The 18,649-nt window shown below is 30.1% G+C and overlaps 1 protein-coding gene across 6 annotated transcripts in view; it reads right to left on the bottom strand.

Annotated features, from left to right (window-relative positions):
- Window positions 1–18,607, bottom strand: part of LOC139492177 (inositol 1,4,5-triphosphate receptor associated 2-like) — a 455,884-nt gene extending 437,277 nt beyond the window's left edge. For 4 of the 6 annotated variants that reach the window (XM_071280344.1, XM_071280342.1, XM_071280345.1 and 1 more), the window contains exons 1-5: window positions 18,497–18,607; window positions 13,998–14,229; window positions 11,806–11,921; window positions 4,883–4,950; window positions 2,070–2,133 (exon numbers count right to left, since the gene is read on the bottom strand). In XM_071280344.1, the coding sequence (XP_071136445.1) occupies window positions 2,070–2,133; window positions 4,883–4,950; window positions 11,806–11,921; window positions 13,998–14,180 (431 nt within the window). In that variant the 5' untranslated portion in view covers window positions 14,181–14,229; window positions 18,497–18,607. Of the gene's footprint in view, window positions 1–2,069; window positions 2,134–4,882; window positions 4,951–8,545; window positions 8,650–11,805; window positions 11,922–13,997; window positions 14,230–18,496 lie in introns of those variants that run through there. The other 2 variants (XR_011656711.1, XM_071280346.1) reach the window with 1 other exon arrangement.
- Window positions 18,608–18,649: the final 42 nt, after the last annotated feature.

Genomic DNA, 18,649 nt, shown 5'->3' with positions numbered 1-18,649 from the left:
TCCAGAAAAAAGAATGTCTTGCAAGATACCCTGCTTACCAAGAGGCTTTATCATGGTTATGAAGTCAGACAAAGAACATACACAATTTACTAGTCAGAATCAAAATGGAGATTGCAAAGATGCTAGTCCAAAGTGAAAGGGTTGGAAGAAACCTAAAGAACATCTAACTTAATTAGTCACAGATCAGGGGTTCAAATAAACATTTTGCACTGAAAAGTTCTGGACCTTTACAACACTAAAGTGGAAGGTCCACACCCAAGGATTAAAGGTCCAATTCCAAACACTGACTTTTAGTTACTGTGGATTCATTTATTTTCGTGGGTATAAATTTTCGTGGATTCAGGAAAACTTGCATTTTTGTGGATATTTGATTTCGTGGTTTTGCCGATTTCTGTGTACAAAGCTGATAGAAAATTTTGCACACATTTCTTGCGATCATAACTTTCATAGCTTTAATGTGGAACTCTTTTTACTGTAGCTACACTCAAAGTAGTTAAAATTTCATCTGCCGCGTCCTTTTCTCTTAGAAGACTTGATGCCACACTCATGGTTTAGCAAAGTTGGCAGCCCATGCATTAATATGAATGTGTACCTCACCCAAAGTACCCATTAAAATTGTCATCTGACACGCTGCACAGAACTATTAATGAATCAGGAAGCATATCATTAAACTAAAAATAAATTTCTGGACAAAACTAATATATCATGACTCATTACCACATCAATTTACAAGTTATAACTAGAGGCTCTAAAGAGCCTGTGTCGCTCACCTTTGTCTATGTGAATATTAAACAAAGGAAGCAGATGGATTCATGACAAAATTGTGTTTTGGTGATGGTGATGTGTTTGTACATCTTATTTTACTGAACATTCTTGCTGCTTACAATTATCTCTATCTATAATGAACTTGGGCCAGTAGTTTCAGTGGAAAATGTTTAAATTTATAAATTTTATGAAAATTAAAAATTGACTATAAAGGACAATGACTCCTTAGGGGTCAATTGACCATTTCCGTCATGTTGACTTATTTGTAAATCTTACTTTGCTTATCATTATAGATGTTTACAGTTTATCTCTATCTATAATAATATTTAAGATAATAACCAACAAGAGCTGTCAAAATGGCAGTAAACCGGATTCTTTAACATTTATTTGTGTCCTGGCATTTATCAATATTACAAGGACCAAAACTCCTAATAGGTAAAATTTATGATTATCAATATCAAACTTGACTTCCATGTTGTCAACAATAACAACATATTTATATAAACTAGATAGAAAATGACCCTCTAGCAGGACAAACTGTGTGCCATTATTGAACTTGACCTCCATTTTGTTGTCAGTAACAACATATTAAAATTTTAAAAGGTTTGGTTGACTGGTTCATGAGTAAATGCACGGACACGACATTTTTTAAACTTTCAAGAACAGTAACTCCTGAACGGTAAAAGTAAAAATCATCATTATTGAACTTGACCTCCGTTATGTTGTCAGTAACAACATAATAAAATTTTAAAAGGTTTGGTTGAACGGTTCATGAGTAAATGCACGGACACAACATTTTTTAAACTTTCAAGAACCGTAACTCCTGAACGGTAAAAGTCAAAATCGTCATTATTAAACTTGACCTCCATTTTGTTGTCAGTAACAACATATTAAAATTTAAAAAGGTTTGGTTGAACGCTTCATGAGTAAATGCACGGACAACATTTGGTTGCCGGCCGCCCACTGTACATTACCAAATCAATAACTGACATTTTTAAAAACAGCAAAATTTCCTTAAAATTACTAATTCAGGGGCAGCAACCCACGGATGATTGTAGCCAAGTTTGGTTTAATTTGGCCCAATAGTTTCAGAGGAGAAGATTTTTGTAAAAGTTAACGACGACGGACGACGACGCCAAGTGATGGGAAAAGCTCACTTGACCCTTTTGGCCAGGTGAGCTAAAAACTTCAATTAATTATTGCAATTTTCAGGAAAAACTCAATACAGATATATCTATTCTTTTTATTTGCAATAACTTAAACCTCACAATCATTTCGGAATTTAAAGAAATCTATCAACTTACAAATCTGTGCCAAAGGTATCAACAATAGATGTATCCATGTTGTGTCCTCTTAAAATGGAAATATCTATAAAAAGAAATAAAACTACGATTAATTAGGGTAATTAGATGGCAATTTGCATGGTCAATATAAATAATTAGATCATTGACCCCATGCCAAATTTAATACACAACATCTAAGTATAGGCATGTAGGGAATTTGTACTGTAAATGGATTTTTGTTTGTTTATTAAATTGTATACTTGATTTAGTATGATTAGAAGGTGATGTTGAGTATATATCAATGAGAATGAAACCAAACAACACAATTAACTAGAAAAAGACCTCTAAAGATCAACAGTCTTTAATCATGTGTTACAATGTGTTACTAATAGCAAACTGCTAATTATGTCTATATACAATAATGTAAAGTCTTGAAGATTTGTGAATAAGTTTACAACAATACCAAAGATCTGACACTGTTAATTAATTCTTTAAGAAAATGTACTACTTCAGTTCAAAATAAGAAACTGTACGTTCAGAAATAATTGCATGCATTTATCACTCTGATTCAATGTGCCAGACCAAAATGTGAAAATAATTAGTGTGATTTTATGAAAATCTGCATATAGATATAGGAAGATGTGGTATGAGTGCCAATGATACAACTCTCCATCCAAGAAACAATTTAAAAAAGTAAACCATTATAGGTAAATGTACGGCCTTTAACACGGAGCCTTGGCTCACACTGAACAACAAGCTATAAAGGGCACCAAAATTACTAGTGTAAAACCATTCAAACGGGAAAACCAACGGTCTAATCTATATAAAAAACAAGAAACGAGAAACACATATAAACTACTGTACATCAGATTCCTGACTTAGAACAGGTGCAAACATTTGCAGTGGGATTAACGTTCTAATAGGTATATATGTATCAGATAAAAAGTAAATTCACCAAAATGCTGAACTCTGAGAAAATTCAAAACGGAAAGTCCCTATTTAACTGGCAAAATCAAAAGCTCAAATACATCAAACGAATGAATAACAACAGTCTTTATATAGCTAGCTAAACCTTTCACTTGTATGACAGTAGTATCAAATTCCATATATATAAAAGATTATGATTTCTTATCAGGGTCTGTGCCAGTCGCATAATTTAATTAACATGATTAATAGAATACTCACAATATTATCTGAATTCATAATATGAAAACCTGGTAAAGAGTCTTACAACATTATAAATAAGTTTACCACAATATCAAAGATCTGACATCGTTACTTAAGTTTAAGATAAGATAGTTTTAACCAAAAGCCTGCAAAAAAAAAGGTAGCTTAGTTTTCCAATGTTATGGGCAATTCATTGAATTGGCAATTGTGTAAGATTCAACTTAAATGTCTTAAAAGGAAAAAATTACAGATCACTGGGGATGTTTTAAAGAATTGTATTTTATTGTCAAACCTGCGACTTTTGTCGCAAAAGCGAGGAATAAGGGATCCTACATTCCGTCCTTGGTGGTGTCCACAAATATTCACTCTGTGGTTAAAACTTATTGAAATTTCAATAACTTTCTTAAACTATCCTGGATTTCTACCAAACTTGGACAAAAGCTTCTTGATGATCATAAGATAGTATCTAGAAGGGATTTTTTTTAACCTAACTTGGACAGAAGCTTCTATCTATCAAAAGACACAGTATCTTGAAGAAAAATTTTCATCATTTTTTTCCCCTTTTTTGTTAAGTCTGTGACTAACAGCAAAAGAAGGGGAGACACTGGGTTCTACAGAACCCTTACAAATTATTTTTTTAAGTGTCCATTTAACTTGAAAGAAAATGATAAAACTTATGTTTTACCCTTTAGGTTCCTTTATCATGTTTATAGTAACAACACTGTTACCATGTTGCAAGGGTTTGCAAGATCATTAAAAACAATTAAGATGTGGACCCCATGATTTATCCAATTTTCATTCAAATTTGGTTCACAATTTTTCCAAAAAGAATATTTTTTTTAATCTAAATTTATTCAAATTATGTTTTTTCTTTTGAGTGGACATTTATTTGATATTTTCTTAAATTAAAAAAACAATTGCCATTTAAAATATCTCCTTAACAAAGCAAAAATAAAACTTACAAAATAAAAATACCCCATCAATTTACATCCTTTTTAAACAGAAAAGTTAAAATTGTCACATAATGGGTTCTTATTTGCATTATAAACTAAAAACTTTCAATATTCTTAATTCAAGACAATAATTCAATTACTGTAAATTTAGAAATTATTGTTTGTATTTATTATTGCAATTTTGTCATTGTAGACCATAATGCGATTTTAATTTTCCCGATATTTAGAAAAATTCTGTTTAATTCATTAAAAAAATTCAAAATGCAAGTTTATATTATTGTGATTATAACCCTGGCACATTTTTCGCCATAATAAAAACATTGCAATAATTTCTGAATTTTACAAGATACAAGATTTAAAAGAATTTTGACAATCTGAAAGGTGTCCTATCTTGCCTTAAATATCATATACTACCTAATTTAAAGGAAAAAAAACATCAAACTGAATATTAAAACCCTCCTCCCCCCGGAAAAAAAACCCAGTTGCAGCGTAAATGAAAACTCTTACCAGATTTTACAATGCCATTTACATTGACCAAACTTCAACAAACCTTTGTTATCAAAGTTTATTTAATCACCCAGGTACTGAACAATATCTTATTAATATTGTTAGCACTTGATAGAGTGTTGGTAAATAAAACTATTAATGGTACTACCAAATGCCATAAAAAATCAATACCAAGACAGATGCTATTACTTAAAATATTATTCTCACCTTTTGATAAACAGATAGGGCCCTTTGATCTTCTATCCAAACCATCTTCTTGGCTAGATTCATTCTCACTTAAAAAACATATATATAACTTGACATAGTATTTTTTGAAAAAAAAGTTATTTTTATATTCTATTAATAAAATATTGAATATCAAATTGCTTGATACTGCTTGATTGCTTGAAATCAATTTGTAATTTTTTGTTTTGACTTGGACAGCCACATTCAAAATTTCAAATGGTCATTAAAAAAAGAAAGTCGTGACATCGACCAGAAGATGAAGATGTTCTTTCCAAAGCATCTTCTTGGCTAGATTCATTCTCAATTTAGAAAAGAACAAAACAATTCGATATGAATTCAATGGAATGAAAAGTCTTCAACATCCTACTATACTATATATAAACAAATACTAAAATGTCAAAACTAATGAATGTCAAATTGCTTTATATTGTTCTTAACAAAAAAATCTGGAGAAATCAATCACAATATCTACTTTTTCTTTTAACTTGGACAATCATATCTAAATTCATATAGCATGTATAGATTTGCTATCTATCAGCAAAGTTATACAAAGAATCTATGACTTCTACAGGAGTGTTTTGATAATACATCATTACAATAATAAGTATATAACATTGATTGATTGATTGTGATTTAAAATCAGCAGTCACATAATCAATAGCGACTGATTGAATGGTGTCTAATGCCACTTTCAACACTATTTTTCTATTTTGTGGCAGTCAGTTTTTGTTGGTGGAGGAAGCTGGAGTGCCTGGAGAAAACCATGAACCTTTGGTTAAAAAACTCATAATCATGGTCAATTAAGATTAGAGTTGAGTGCAACAGCCCTGTGTGGGATTTGAACTCACAACAGCAGTGTTAGCTCTCTAGTGATATATTAGTGCACCAGGCCCCCTAACCAATGTCAAAGTGAGAAAAAACCTGCATAATAAATACTTTATATTGAGTAAATTGCTATATCAATTAGATTTTTTAATCATACATGTAGTAGGTTTTCCAGGATTTCCACCTTCTTGCAATTTTCAAGATTATTTCAAAGCTGAAAACGATTATGTCAGGATTTATCTAGTTCTCAAGGTAGTACATGAAGATTTTAAATATTACATTAATGTTTTGAGAGGCTTATCTACCAAAAGGGAAATGAAACCAAAAACCTGGTATTACCAGTCACAATATCAAAATTCAAATTTGTTTAAGTACACAGAACAAAGCAAAACTCAAGGCAAAAGTTGTAAAAATTGACATTTGAAAATTGAGAATAGGCAAAAACTAAAACATATTACACTTTTATAGCTAATGATATCGATTACTCCGTATAATACATCTACATAAACCGTATTTAATGATATAAAGTACACCTGTCTGTATGAATTTGATAGAATTTTGTAAAAAACTAATCCATTAAAAATCATAGCATTTATATCTACCATCACTCTAACAAAGTAAAACTTTATCAAGCAGAAAATGTTTTTTTCATAAACCATCAAAAGATTTAATTTTTTCCGAGACAAAGTTCACAGGTGCACGTAAAAGGTAAAACAAATATAGAGGAAATAGCTGCATTTATTTCTGCCCTTTAATCAATAGAAAGTTGATAATCTACATATTTATCAGCTATAGACCAAAAGAGGTTATATATCATGTATATAGACTTTTGTATATAGAAATTTAGACATCAATTATGTATCTACATAGAGAAACTGATATCAAAACAGTGTCAAGGTCCTGTACCACTTAAAAACGTTACAAACACTCAATCAAATACAAGATGGAAAGGATGAATTTTAAGGCAATGTTGATTCATTTACTTCCTGCAATCCTGGTTTGATGAAAAATTCTATTATCATTGATATTGACAGGGCCCCATGAAAAGTCGATGAACGATATTTATATAGCTCCATAAAGAAAGATACTGGCATCCCCCCCCCCCTTAAATCTGCATCTGTTTTTTTTGTTTGTTTTTTTTCAATATTAAAAAAAAAATCCAATGAACTAATCTAATATGAATCAGTACACAAGCAAGTTGTTCATCTGTAAAAGTTAAAACTCTATTCTCTCTTTTAGATATATTATGCAGTTCAATCAATTTCAAAATGCAACCATTTTTTTTGGCAAAGTTAGACTTGGTTAACTGTAGCATAAACCTGAACCCTTATTAATGACCAAATGATATTTCTTATTACTGTTAAGGTTTTAATTTTATATCTTCTCCAGTCATGCTAGTCAGTATTGTGAACTTTATAAATAAAATTGACAAGAATTTTTGTTTTTAATTTTTGATAGCACTTGTCAATGCTTGTTACATTATCATTCTCTAAAACAGACATTTTTTTGGGGGGTATATAGTGGTCTCATTGGGATTCATACATCATCTCTACCCATATTATCAAATAAATCTGTTTGCATATTAAAAGAAAAAGTTTTACTAACCCCCAGAGAAGGTAAACTGCCACCCTGGCCTACACCAGATTATCTTATTACACACAATATTTGTTTGTCATTATACATAGAAAAGGTGAATATATTAAGTTAAATAAATATGACCAAACTCCATCCAATTAAAAATTCAATAAACCGTAAAAATCAAACAAGGATTTTAAATTCAAATAAAAGTAGCACCTTCTTTGTTTTATTTGTTTTTCGTCTATATTTTTTTTTGTTCCTCCGACATTAAAATAAAATTTATTCAATTCAATGTGTTTCCTATATTTATTGAAGTCAATATTTTCATAGTGAGATTACGTTAAATGAAACGTATTGATCTGTTCTTTTGTCTGAGTGATCTCTTGTCTTTAAAAATAATCCCAGGGTTTAAAAAAGATAAAAGGACAGCATTCATTTGAAAAAATAACAATCATATCTAGTAACGCCATTTAATAAATTGCAATAGTATGACCTATTGACTTCTCTTTATAAAGTAAAAATAAAACATTTTTTATGACTTGAAATAAGCCTCCTAAATTACAAGCTACAAGTCCCACTAAATATAAAATAAGGTTGGTTACCCCAAAATACATGGTGTAATTTATAGGCCAATAAATGAAGTTTCAAATTAGAAATTAAAATTTTCTTGAAACAAAATCAATCTTAAAGGGTAAAATAACTAATTCAAAATTTCACAGATAAGGAAGGAAACTCAAAAAAAGTTTGTGCATTCTTCATTTTCTTTGTTACGTAAAAAGTTTTCCAGCACAGTTGTCCTATTATTGATAACTGAATGTTTTCAACCTGTCTGATCAATACATTTTGTTCAAATTATTCTGTTCATTTTTTCAATTGACATATTCTACCAAAAATTCCTTATAACATCCTGGTAAACATAGAGATTTAAAATACCATTACATTTCTAGTAGTTTTAGCATCACATCAATAACACATACTAACTATAGAAGAATATTTCAGATAACATCACATTCAAGCATTATTTAATCAGCATCCCATTTATATGTTGCTAAGCCCTAGGGAGAACACTGATTGTACGAACATATTCATACTGAAATCACAAAAAAATCATCATTCTAAAATAATTTACCTATTATTAACAAATATGAAAAAAAAAATCTTCTTAAATTATTCTTTTTCTTCTTTTCACTCATTTTAATTTTTTTAACATGGTTTCTTTTTAGGAAAGATAAAATAGTTTACCTTAAAAGAGGTTATATTCATCCCATTTCTTACAATTCCATTTTACCATATTACACGAAACATTCACACTGTAGAGCCTATTAAATCTAGAGTGCCCTTAATATCACTATAATTGTCAACATAGTAAAAGGCCATAAATTTTCCCGTTACAGGTAATTTTAGACCACTTGATCAAGTCGGAATTTTATTTTCAAAAGATTACGACAAACCAGGTAAAGGGCAGTCGTTTGTTTTGATCTAATAACCAGCCTCCTTATAAATGATATATATGTTTTATTAAGAATTCGTAACATGTAGATTTGACATAAATTATTGTTGTCGTTATGTCATTAGAGAACTCCCACAACTTGAAGTTTTTATTGAGTTCTACATGATGAAAATAGTAATATACATATATAATTTTGATATCTATAATCGTAATGATTTATGTTTTATGGTAATACTCCCAATTTTTGTTTTCACATGGTCTGTAACTTGACATATACCATAACAGACTTTCAAATGTTTACTTATACCAAAATTATCAATACAGTTTGATGTTTAGTTAGAAAGTTGACAAGAATAATAATTACATTTCAGGATATTTGGGTTTGCATTAGCCAATTTTGGCTGCTATAAAAAAATGATTGGCAAAACAAAAATGTAAGCCATATTGTGACTTTATCAAACTTGAATAAAGAAAGGAACTTAAAGAAAAACTAGTTGTTGTAGCCATACAGCACTAAATACTTGCTTCTAATAAATATGAATTAAAAAGGAGAAGTGAAGCAAAAAAAAAAAGGGCAGGCATATATATAGGGGTCATTATTTTGTTTATACACTTTTTTTCCCCATTATAGCAAATAGCAAAATGCATGGAGTGTAGGTAAGGTAATATCATTGGCTAGTTTGCTTGTTAGCTGAACCCCATTAAGTCATTATAAGGTTAACTATACTACCCTCCTTTCGGATAAGTCTATCCTAGTCATACAGACAGATTGTTATATGTCGGACTAGTCAATGCTTTTTTTGTTGAAATACTAAAAAAACGCCCACTTAAAGTATAGAAAAACAGGAAGAAGGTTTCTGGCAGATTTCAAAAGAGCTTACACATTCATGGCATTACATTTACAACTCATCTCTGCCAAACTGTTAACTAAATACAATAAATGACTGACCCGTGTTAAAGAAAGCAATATCTCTTGCACGTATAAAACACCCTTGTAGATTCCGAAAAAGAGCAGGCTAATGTCGCTACAAGGCAGCACTGGCACCAGCAAAGTGGAAAGGGATTAATATTAGTTACAATAACTTGTTCCCAATCCACTATAAATAAATAAGTTTAACCTAACTAAATACGAAGTATCTCTCTATGGGAGAACTTGAGGAAAGGGTGAGGCCATAAAAAAGAATAGGTTTGTTTGCCCAAACCCTACCTACCCAGAAAAAAGCTGCCTACTCAAATTCTTTTATTGTCTTAATTTGAAGAAGTTTTTTTTTAATCAGATAGGCATGAAGACTAATGAACATCCGATACTTCAATTTCTTAAAAAAAAAAAAAAAAAAAAAATGCCTACCTACCTACCCACTGTCTCAACCTTGGGTAGGGTTTGGGCAAACCAAAATATTTTTAATTGTGGCCTGATATAACATTTTTTTAAGTTCACTAATCATACTGAAAAATTTAAAGTATCATTAAACAGGCAGAATGTGTCTGACATAATAAGTTACAATTCATTAAAGTTAAACTGATGATCAAATATGAATTCATTCTATTCAGTAGTACAAGCAGAAAGTGTGACGGAAATATTTGTTGGATGAACAAAAGGAGAAACAGCCCCCTACTTAATATAACCCAAAACAAGAATAAGACTAGAATAATATGACCTAGTGAAACTACAATGTATATATACAGTGCAGAATAAATTTTCAAAAAAATACATTTGAAGATATGCCTATACTATAGAAAGGTTGAGAGAATCTGTCCATTCAGCTTATTCCTAAAATAAATTTTATAAAATAAATTCTATGACATTTATAAGGGTAGAAAAGTTACATTCAAAGACTGATGAAATTATATTCAAATGATATTCAATTATTTAACAAACTTAATTCCTTTATATTATTAACAATCCAACCAAAATCAATTTCCACTTTAACAGGTAGCTGTGTTCATTGCAAATGAAAAAAAAATCAAAACTCAATAAGTTTTATTTTCCTTGGCATTATATATATTTTTAACAGGCTCTTACTAGTAGATTATCATGATGTCAGATAAACTCATCATACATGTACATACCAGGATTAAAATTTTGTAATTGGGCCAAATGCTCATATCAGAATCAGACAAAACCTTTAAAAGGGTCACTATTGACCTTCAAATCCATTAAAAAAAATGTTTATTATCTATCGATTTCAAAAGACTGGATAAACTTGATGTATCATTTTGGTTCTTGATTAAGAGAACAGATTAAAAACTTGAATTATTTTTTTGATACCGTGTTGTTATCATTCTTAATGTGTGTGTGCACAGAAATCCAAATATCATTCATATATCATTTTAAAAAGTAGATAGGACAGTTTAAACTATAAAAGAGGGACGAAAGATACTAAAGGGACAGTCAAACTCATAAATCTAAAACAAACTGACAACGCCATGGCTAAAATGAAAAAGACAAACAAACAACAGCACACATGACACAACATAGAAAACTAAAGAATAAACAACACGAACCCCACCAAAAAACTACGGGTGATCTCAGGTGCTCCTGAAGTCTAAGCAGTCCCTGCTCCACATGTGGCACCCGTCATGTTGCTTATGTGAAAACAAATCCTGTTACTGTTTAATATAAATTTTCTATTTCTGTGGATTCATAATTTTTTTGGACTATGATTATGAATAACAAATTTTCTATAGGCTTGTATGCAGACTTAAGCAAAACCTTTAGTATCTTCAAACATGTTAGTTTCCCTTAATCCATGAAAATTGGTTCCATGAAAATAAATGAATCAACAGTAATCTATTTCAATGGCATTTTGTCTGACATATGACAATTAGATACCGACTATAACTGTTAGTGATTACCATGGTTACCCAAAACAAAATCCACTTCAGCTATCAAAATTTCAGTCTTCACAATCATACTTAAGCCCTACAGCCCAGGCCAGTTAACATGATGTCAAGGCAGAAATGTTTTACTACAGATGCCTTATGAGTCATGAAATTCTGATTTTGGGGATAGTGAGTTGAACATTTTCATGGGTACTGGTTTTCAGCTTACCTTCGCTTCCGAATAGCATCAATCCAATGGTACATTACTTGTCTGTAAGTTTCAATATTAACTTCATCTCCGCCTTCATTAAACAAATGTTCCAAATTCTGTAAGTCATCATCCCTCTAAAATCAAATTGTACATTTTTTATTCAAGTCTTGCAGTTACAGTGACTTGACTGTTAGTGTTGCTCTCCAACAATTGCAATTCATTCAAAATTTTGACCAAATTGCAATTTGTTTTATAAAATTAAATTGTTCAACTGGTCAGAAATTTGAACCAACTGCTGTAGAAAACCACAGCCAAGTCATGAAAGTGCAAGGTGATAAAATAAAACATACTTACAATCCTTTAAGACTTTAACTCCACTTTAATGATGTTGTGACAAAATTAGTTTATCAGTTTGTATAGTTATATTATATTCATTTCCATGCTGAAGGGGAACTGTTTATTTTGAATTGCTATTAAATTATCCAAACTAAGCTTTCATATAGTTTTTCTTTCTAAAAGTATTCTATATTTATAAGAATCAGACATTATGTGAATTAAAACATTTCATATTCAGTAAAACATAGTTGATCTATTGCATATAGTATAAGGGAAAAGACCAAAACTCAAAACCTTAACTTTGACCACTGAACCATGAAAATAAGGTCAAGGTCAGACGACACCTGCCAATTAGACATGTACACCTTACAATCATTCCATACACCAAATATAGTAGACCTATTGCAGTGTTTTCCCCAGGGCCTTTTACTGAGTATTGCTTACAGTACATTTTTTTGTATAAGAAAAACAGACCAAAACACAAAAACTTACTATAACCACTGAACCATGAAAATGAGGTCAAGGTCAGATGACACCTGCCAGTTGGACATGTACACCCTACAGTCCTTCCATACACAGAATATACTAGACCTATTGCTTATAGTATCTGAGATATGGACTTGACCACCAAAACTTAACCTTGTTAACCACTGATCCATGAAATGAGGTTGAGGTCAAGTGAAAACTGTCTGAAGGACTTTGCAAGATAAGCACATACAAAATATAGTTATCATATTATTTATAATACTAATAACATTATAAAAAATCTTAACTTTTTTTTTCAAGTAGTCACTGAACCATGAAAATGAGGTCAAGGACATTAGACATGTGACTGACAGAAACTTCGTAACATGAGACATCCATATATAAAGCATGAAACATTCAGGTCTTCCACCTTCTAAAATATAAAGCTTTTAAGAAAAAAGCTGCAGGCTCAACAAAAATGCTGTGAAAGTATTGATTTTTCATATTGCAATTTGGTCAAAAGTTATTTCAGACAAAATTTTGATAAAGTATTAGATACATGTATCACAATTGTTTCTTTAATTGTATTCTCAGGTGTGAATTGAACAATATTGAAAAGAATCAAATTAATAGGATAAATGTGGCTCTTTAAATATTGGTAAAACCAAACATTGTAGCTCTGGGAGCGAAGGAGCATTATCAAGAATGTTTCCATAGTACACAGATGCCCCACTATCATGACTATCATTTTCTAAGATCATAAGATAATATCATAGGGAACATGTGGACTAAGTTTCTACGTGATTGGACTTCAACTTTATCAAAAACTATCTGGCAGGGCTCACACTACTTCAGAATTATAGGGAGAAGTGACTTCTCTTTTTGAAACTGATAGGGAGAAGTGGTGAGATTTAAAAGAGAAGTGCTCATTCGCGCGGTGCACTACAATGCTTGGATTTTACTATAGTAAATAGGGTCATATGTAAATAATGTTCTTTTTATGTTGTTCAATTCATATCTGAGTATACAATTAAAGTAACATTTCAAATTAAAAGTTGTTTAAGTTTTACTAAGGTTCTTGTGAGAAACTACCAACTAAATATTTAATATCTAGTATCCGGACCAAAAACTTTAACCTGAAACAGGACAGACAGACGAACGAACGCACAGACCTGTAAACTTAATGCCCTTTACTATCATAGGTGGGGCATAAAAATATTCTGAATCTTCAACCACAATTAATATACAATGCTCTTTGGTCTAGTTGTTACATGTACATGCACATTTGTATCTCTTTGACATTTTCCCCATTTCCATTCTCAATTTTATCTACATGTAGATCTGCATATTTAATTTTTTTATCTCCACTTTAAACAAATGTTAAATACAGTTTATCTACAATATAATACCTCACTTATTGCACTAGATGTGAATTTAAGATATTCAATCAAATTAGAAACAGGCACAACTCCGGCTTTCTTTACGTCACATGTTAAAAATAGACTGTCTAATAAATCCTCCTCCGTAAAATGCTGACTATGGTTAAAATCCTCTCCTGATGAATTCATTTCATAATCCTCATCAGTGTCCATTTGTAAAACATAATGTATATGGTACTTTCTTTTCTAGGATAATTTTGTTCTGAAACATGAAGACACTTTAATCATGTTTATTGTACTAAAAAGTATCCTTCCTTGAAACATACAGATTTGTAATAAATGCATAGCAACATCACATTACTAATAATTAATCTAGTAACCTTTTAAATTTTAAAATAATTGCTTTGAATTATAATTTTTCATAGAATAACTTTTACTCCAAAAACAATTGTTCAAATTTTTTGTTGACTTTTCAATTTCGTAGATCATTAAACTCCACTTTTATTTTAAATTTCACCACAATATAAATCACTGTGCCTATAACAAATAATTACAGGTGTTTGGTTTCCTGTTTACATCAAATTGTTGATAGTGACATTATTCTAGCACTTTTACCACTCCAGGCAATAAGTATCTAAACTGGTGCATACTATTTCCTAAGTATCGGTATGAAAAACTAATAGATCACCTTACAAAGATGGAATAATTGAATACTAAGTCATACATCAATCATTGATAATCATTAATTAATATAATTACATGTAAGAACTGTTAAGACATTATTGATTCCCCAAGTTATGAACATTATGATACTATATACTAAACAGAAGAATAAACTTTATTGAATTTTGAAGTTAATTATTGGTTAATAAAATTACATATTTGAAAAAACATGAAAATCATATATATAATAATGAATAATAAATAAGTTTTAAAGGCAAGTATTGATAGATTAATTGAAAATATGGATTAACAAGATGTTGGGTATATGTTTTGTTCAAGATATCATTTTGTACAAACAGGGTTTAAGCTAGGATTTAGAGGGCTTTAGACACTTCTATGCGCTAATAAAATTAACCTTTTTTGTGTAACAGAAAGGGACCAAGGATGTATATTACTAGCTTCATCTTTGACTTTGTCAGATTTTAAAGGACTTAGGCATGATTGGCAGTTATTGTATGATTTGACTGTGTTGGCTCTTTAAAATTATGAAAGATTCTGACATGGGATCCGGAAATTTAGTTCACAATTTCTCTTCAGTTTGTTCCAGAGGACATTCCTGATTAACAAAAGAGATTCCATTTTTTTATTAAACAAGGAATTATAAAACTTGCAATGATTATCTCACTGCATAATCATTTTCCTCATAAAACGTCTAAATCAATATTTGGAAATCATTTCTATTAAGTTTGAAATGAATAAAATCCTTTTTGGAACGATTATAGATACTGTAACTTTTATAGTGTAAGGAGATTGTAAACAAATCAAGAATAGATCACGTTTTCTACTTTCATTTTTAAAATGAAATGAAAACGGGAAGTTTAACATCGATAATAAATTCAAAACGAGTCCGGATTCATCAGAAAGTTATAATTTTTTTATTTAAATTCCTTTAGTAAGAGATATATATTTGTCTCTTTCGTTTAATTCATACTAAATGATTTTGTATTTCACATTTTTGCTGTCTATAAAAAGTCAAGGGAATACTTTCATGCATGCGTAGTGCACAGTACAGGAAGCACCTGTTTGACTCGTGTCAGTCGTGAAAACATCTCTGATCGTTTTGATTAAAGTTCTATATTTTAAATGGAATTTGTCTTAAGTTTTTGATGAAAACTTATATCAAGTATGACGAAAATGCGTTCAAATGACGAAACTATGACAAAAACTAACTCCAAATTGTGATCGTTTGAGAAATATTGAAATTCAAATGCAAACTGTCAGGGGGGAACCATTTTGATGAAATGATGAAACTGTACTCCTGGTTGATGAAATGCCGACTGACCAATCTTCCTGGGGAAAATAATGGTGAACCAAAATAATTATGATGGTCAATTATGATGTTTAATTAACGGATTAGTGACCCGGTTCATTCCCTCTATTCCCACTTTTTATAAATCTGGTAAGAAAAGGTAAAATTTCATGTGGGAATAGAAGGAAAACTTGTGCAAACAAAGGATTATACTATACAAACATTTTTTAATCAACTGTTAATTGACCAGAGTTTTTTTTATTAGAACAGGTAATAAGTTAGTTTTGCATCTGTTTAAATTCTGTTTTTTTTTTAAACAAGATAAATAATGAAGTAAAGTTAACAGTTTTCACCCATTATTCTATATCTTTGATTATTGGTCCAAGTAATTATATTTTAAAGTATACTTTTATTCCACATCTTAAGCCAACAGGAATCACCAAAATCCTTAAATTATCGTTTATTTAAAGTTACTTTGGAGTTTGAGAAATATTTATTTTGGATGACCGGCAGATATCCTTATTTCTTAAATATGGAACTTTGAACATGAAATCTCCAATAGAAACTGGAAGATGGCAAAACATAGAAAGAGAAAACAGAAAATGTGTATTGTGTAATTCAGATGCCATTGGTGATGAATACCATTACATTTTTAATTGTTCAGCTTTCGATAATTGTAGAAAACAATGTATTGCATTTTACAATTATTATTATAGAAATAGAACAAACACATTGAAGTTTAATGACTTAATGATCATGAATTCCCCAAAATGTACAGAACTGAACGAACTTTGTAAACTTATTAAGGAGATCAATAACAAATTGAACTTTTCTGGGTGAACAATTGTGAATGCCTCTATCTACTTTCATACATTATTTATTTATGTAATTGTATTGAAATATGTATAATTAGCTCTATATATATAGATACCTTTCTGTAATTTGGTTTGTGAGAATAAAGATATATATACATATAAGATTATACTTGGTTATAATATTATTTATATCATGATTTATTAGTAAAACAGACAATTTTTTAAAGTTACAAATTCAAAGATTTAAAAATAAATCTGACTCCAATCTATTTATCATAATTTTTCTTCATTTTTAAGTACAAATTCAAAAGTGTAAAAATAAATCTAACTCCAAACTATTTATCATAATTTTTCTCTATTTTGAAGTATCAATTTGATGAAAAAAGAAACATATTATTATACCTAAACAGTGTACCAAATATGTTATGCTTTAAAAAAAAAATACAGGTAAATCTTAGGTGAAATTCTAATTAACCCTGATTGTTATAAAAACAAATTATTTATCAAAACATCTATTGTTATTTGCAAGTGGGAATAGAAGGAATAGTATTTTTAAAAAGTGGGAATAGGAGGAAGACACCAGTGACCCATCTGATGGCGATAAGTGGATTAGTTGTAATCACAACTTGTAACACCTGTTGCAAATGTTAATTACCTCAGGGTCATAAACTTGTCATAAACATAAAGACAGGTAGATTTATTGTATTTTAATAAGAAAATATTTTTACATTTCAAAATTTAAGTGACAAAATTGATTTGAAATACTTTCGTCAATGCGAAAACCATTTCGAAAATTACAAAAGTGACGAGCGCTAGCAAAATCGCTGTGTACAAATTATAATTTGTATTTTGACTTTGTACAAAAAGTGCTTGATCAAATACAATTTGTACATTTTTTTTGTACAAATTATAATTGTTGTTGTAATTATAATTAACCAATGCTATTCGAACATTCTAAATATTTTGAAGTCTCCATAAGTCTCCAGCCAATGCTTCGTACTAATTCACAAAAATATGATTTTTGGTAAGTAAAATATCCAAAATATTTGTCAGAACTGCAAGTACATATATTACATTGTATTTTAGGCATGTAAACTTGTATGTATGTCCAGTGGCCGATCCAGAACTTTTTGTAAAGGGGGGGGGGGGGGGCTCCAGTCACACTTCAGTGATTCCCTATATAATCAACCAATTTTTTCCCATGAAAAGGGTGGGGGGCACCCCCCTGGATCCGCCTATGGTATTTTTTAAATTATTTTGATGATATAATTGAAAAATGAAAATTTTGTCTTATGAACATGATGAATATAAACCATGATAAAAAAATAGATTTTTTTTTATTATTGAATTGTGCATTATTTGCATATTGCATTGCTTAATTGCCTTCTCTCGACTCTATTGTTATTTATCGAAGTTATCTGATTTATGTTTTTATTCATTTATGATAATAAAAGAAAAGACAAAATTATTTCAATTTTATGTTGTATAAGGCTGCACCATACATGTATAAAAAGGTATAAAATTCACAAATTTCACTATTTTTACAAAGCATAATGATTTCTTAGTAATGAAGTCATAAAAAATATTTCTTATTTATAATTTTACATGATAAACTGCACACATTTGCGTGTTCAGGCTAAAGTTTTTTTTACAATGTTGTAAAAAAGGTGTTTTCATATGAAATTAGAGGGGAGTTTGTGAAAGGCGAAACACTTTTGATTTCAGACTTTAGTAGACTTTACTTTATACAGTGTCTCCGGTCAATAATCGTTTAATATGCTGATTTATTCGTCTATTTTTTTTTCTGCTGCAGTCAAACTATCGCGCGCTGTGATGCTGGATGACATCCGGTCAGGATAAAAATTAGAATTGATCAAACTTGGATCCAATCCGTA

The sequence above is a fragment of the Mytilus edulis genome, chromosome 10 (genome assembly GCF_963676685.1).
Source record: "Mytilus edulis chromosome 10, xbMytEdul2.2, whole genome shotgun sequence".
Lineage (NCBI taxonomy): Eukaryota > Metazoa > Mollusca > Bivalvia > Mytilida > Mytilidae > Mytilus > Mytilus edulis.
Note: the sequence above shows the minus strand (reverse complement) of the source record. Positions and strands in the feature narration are given on the sequence as shown.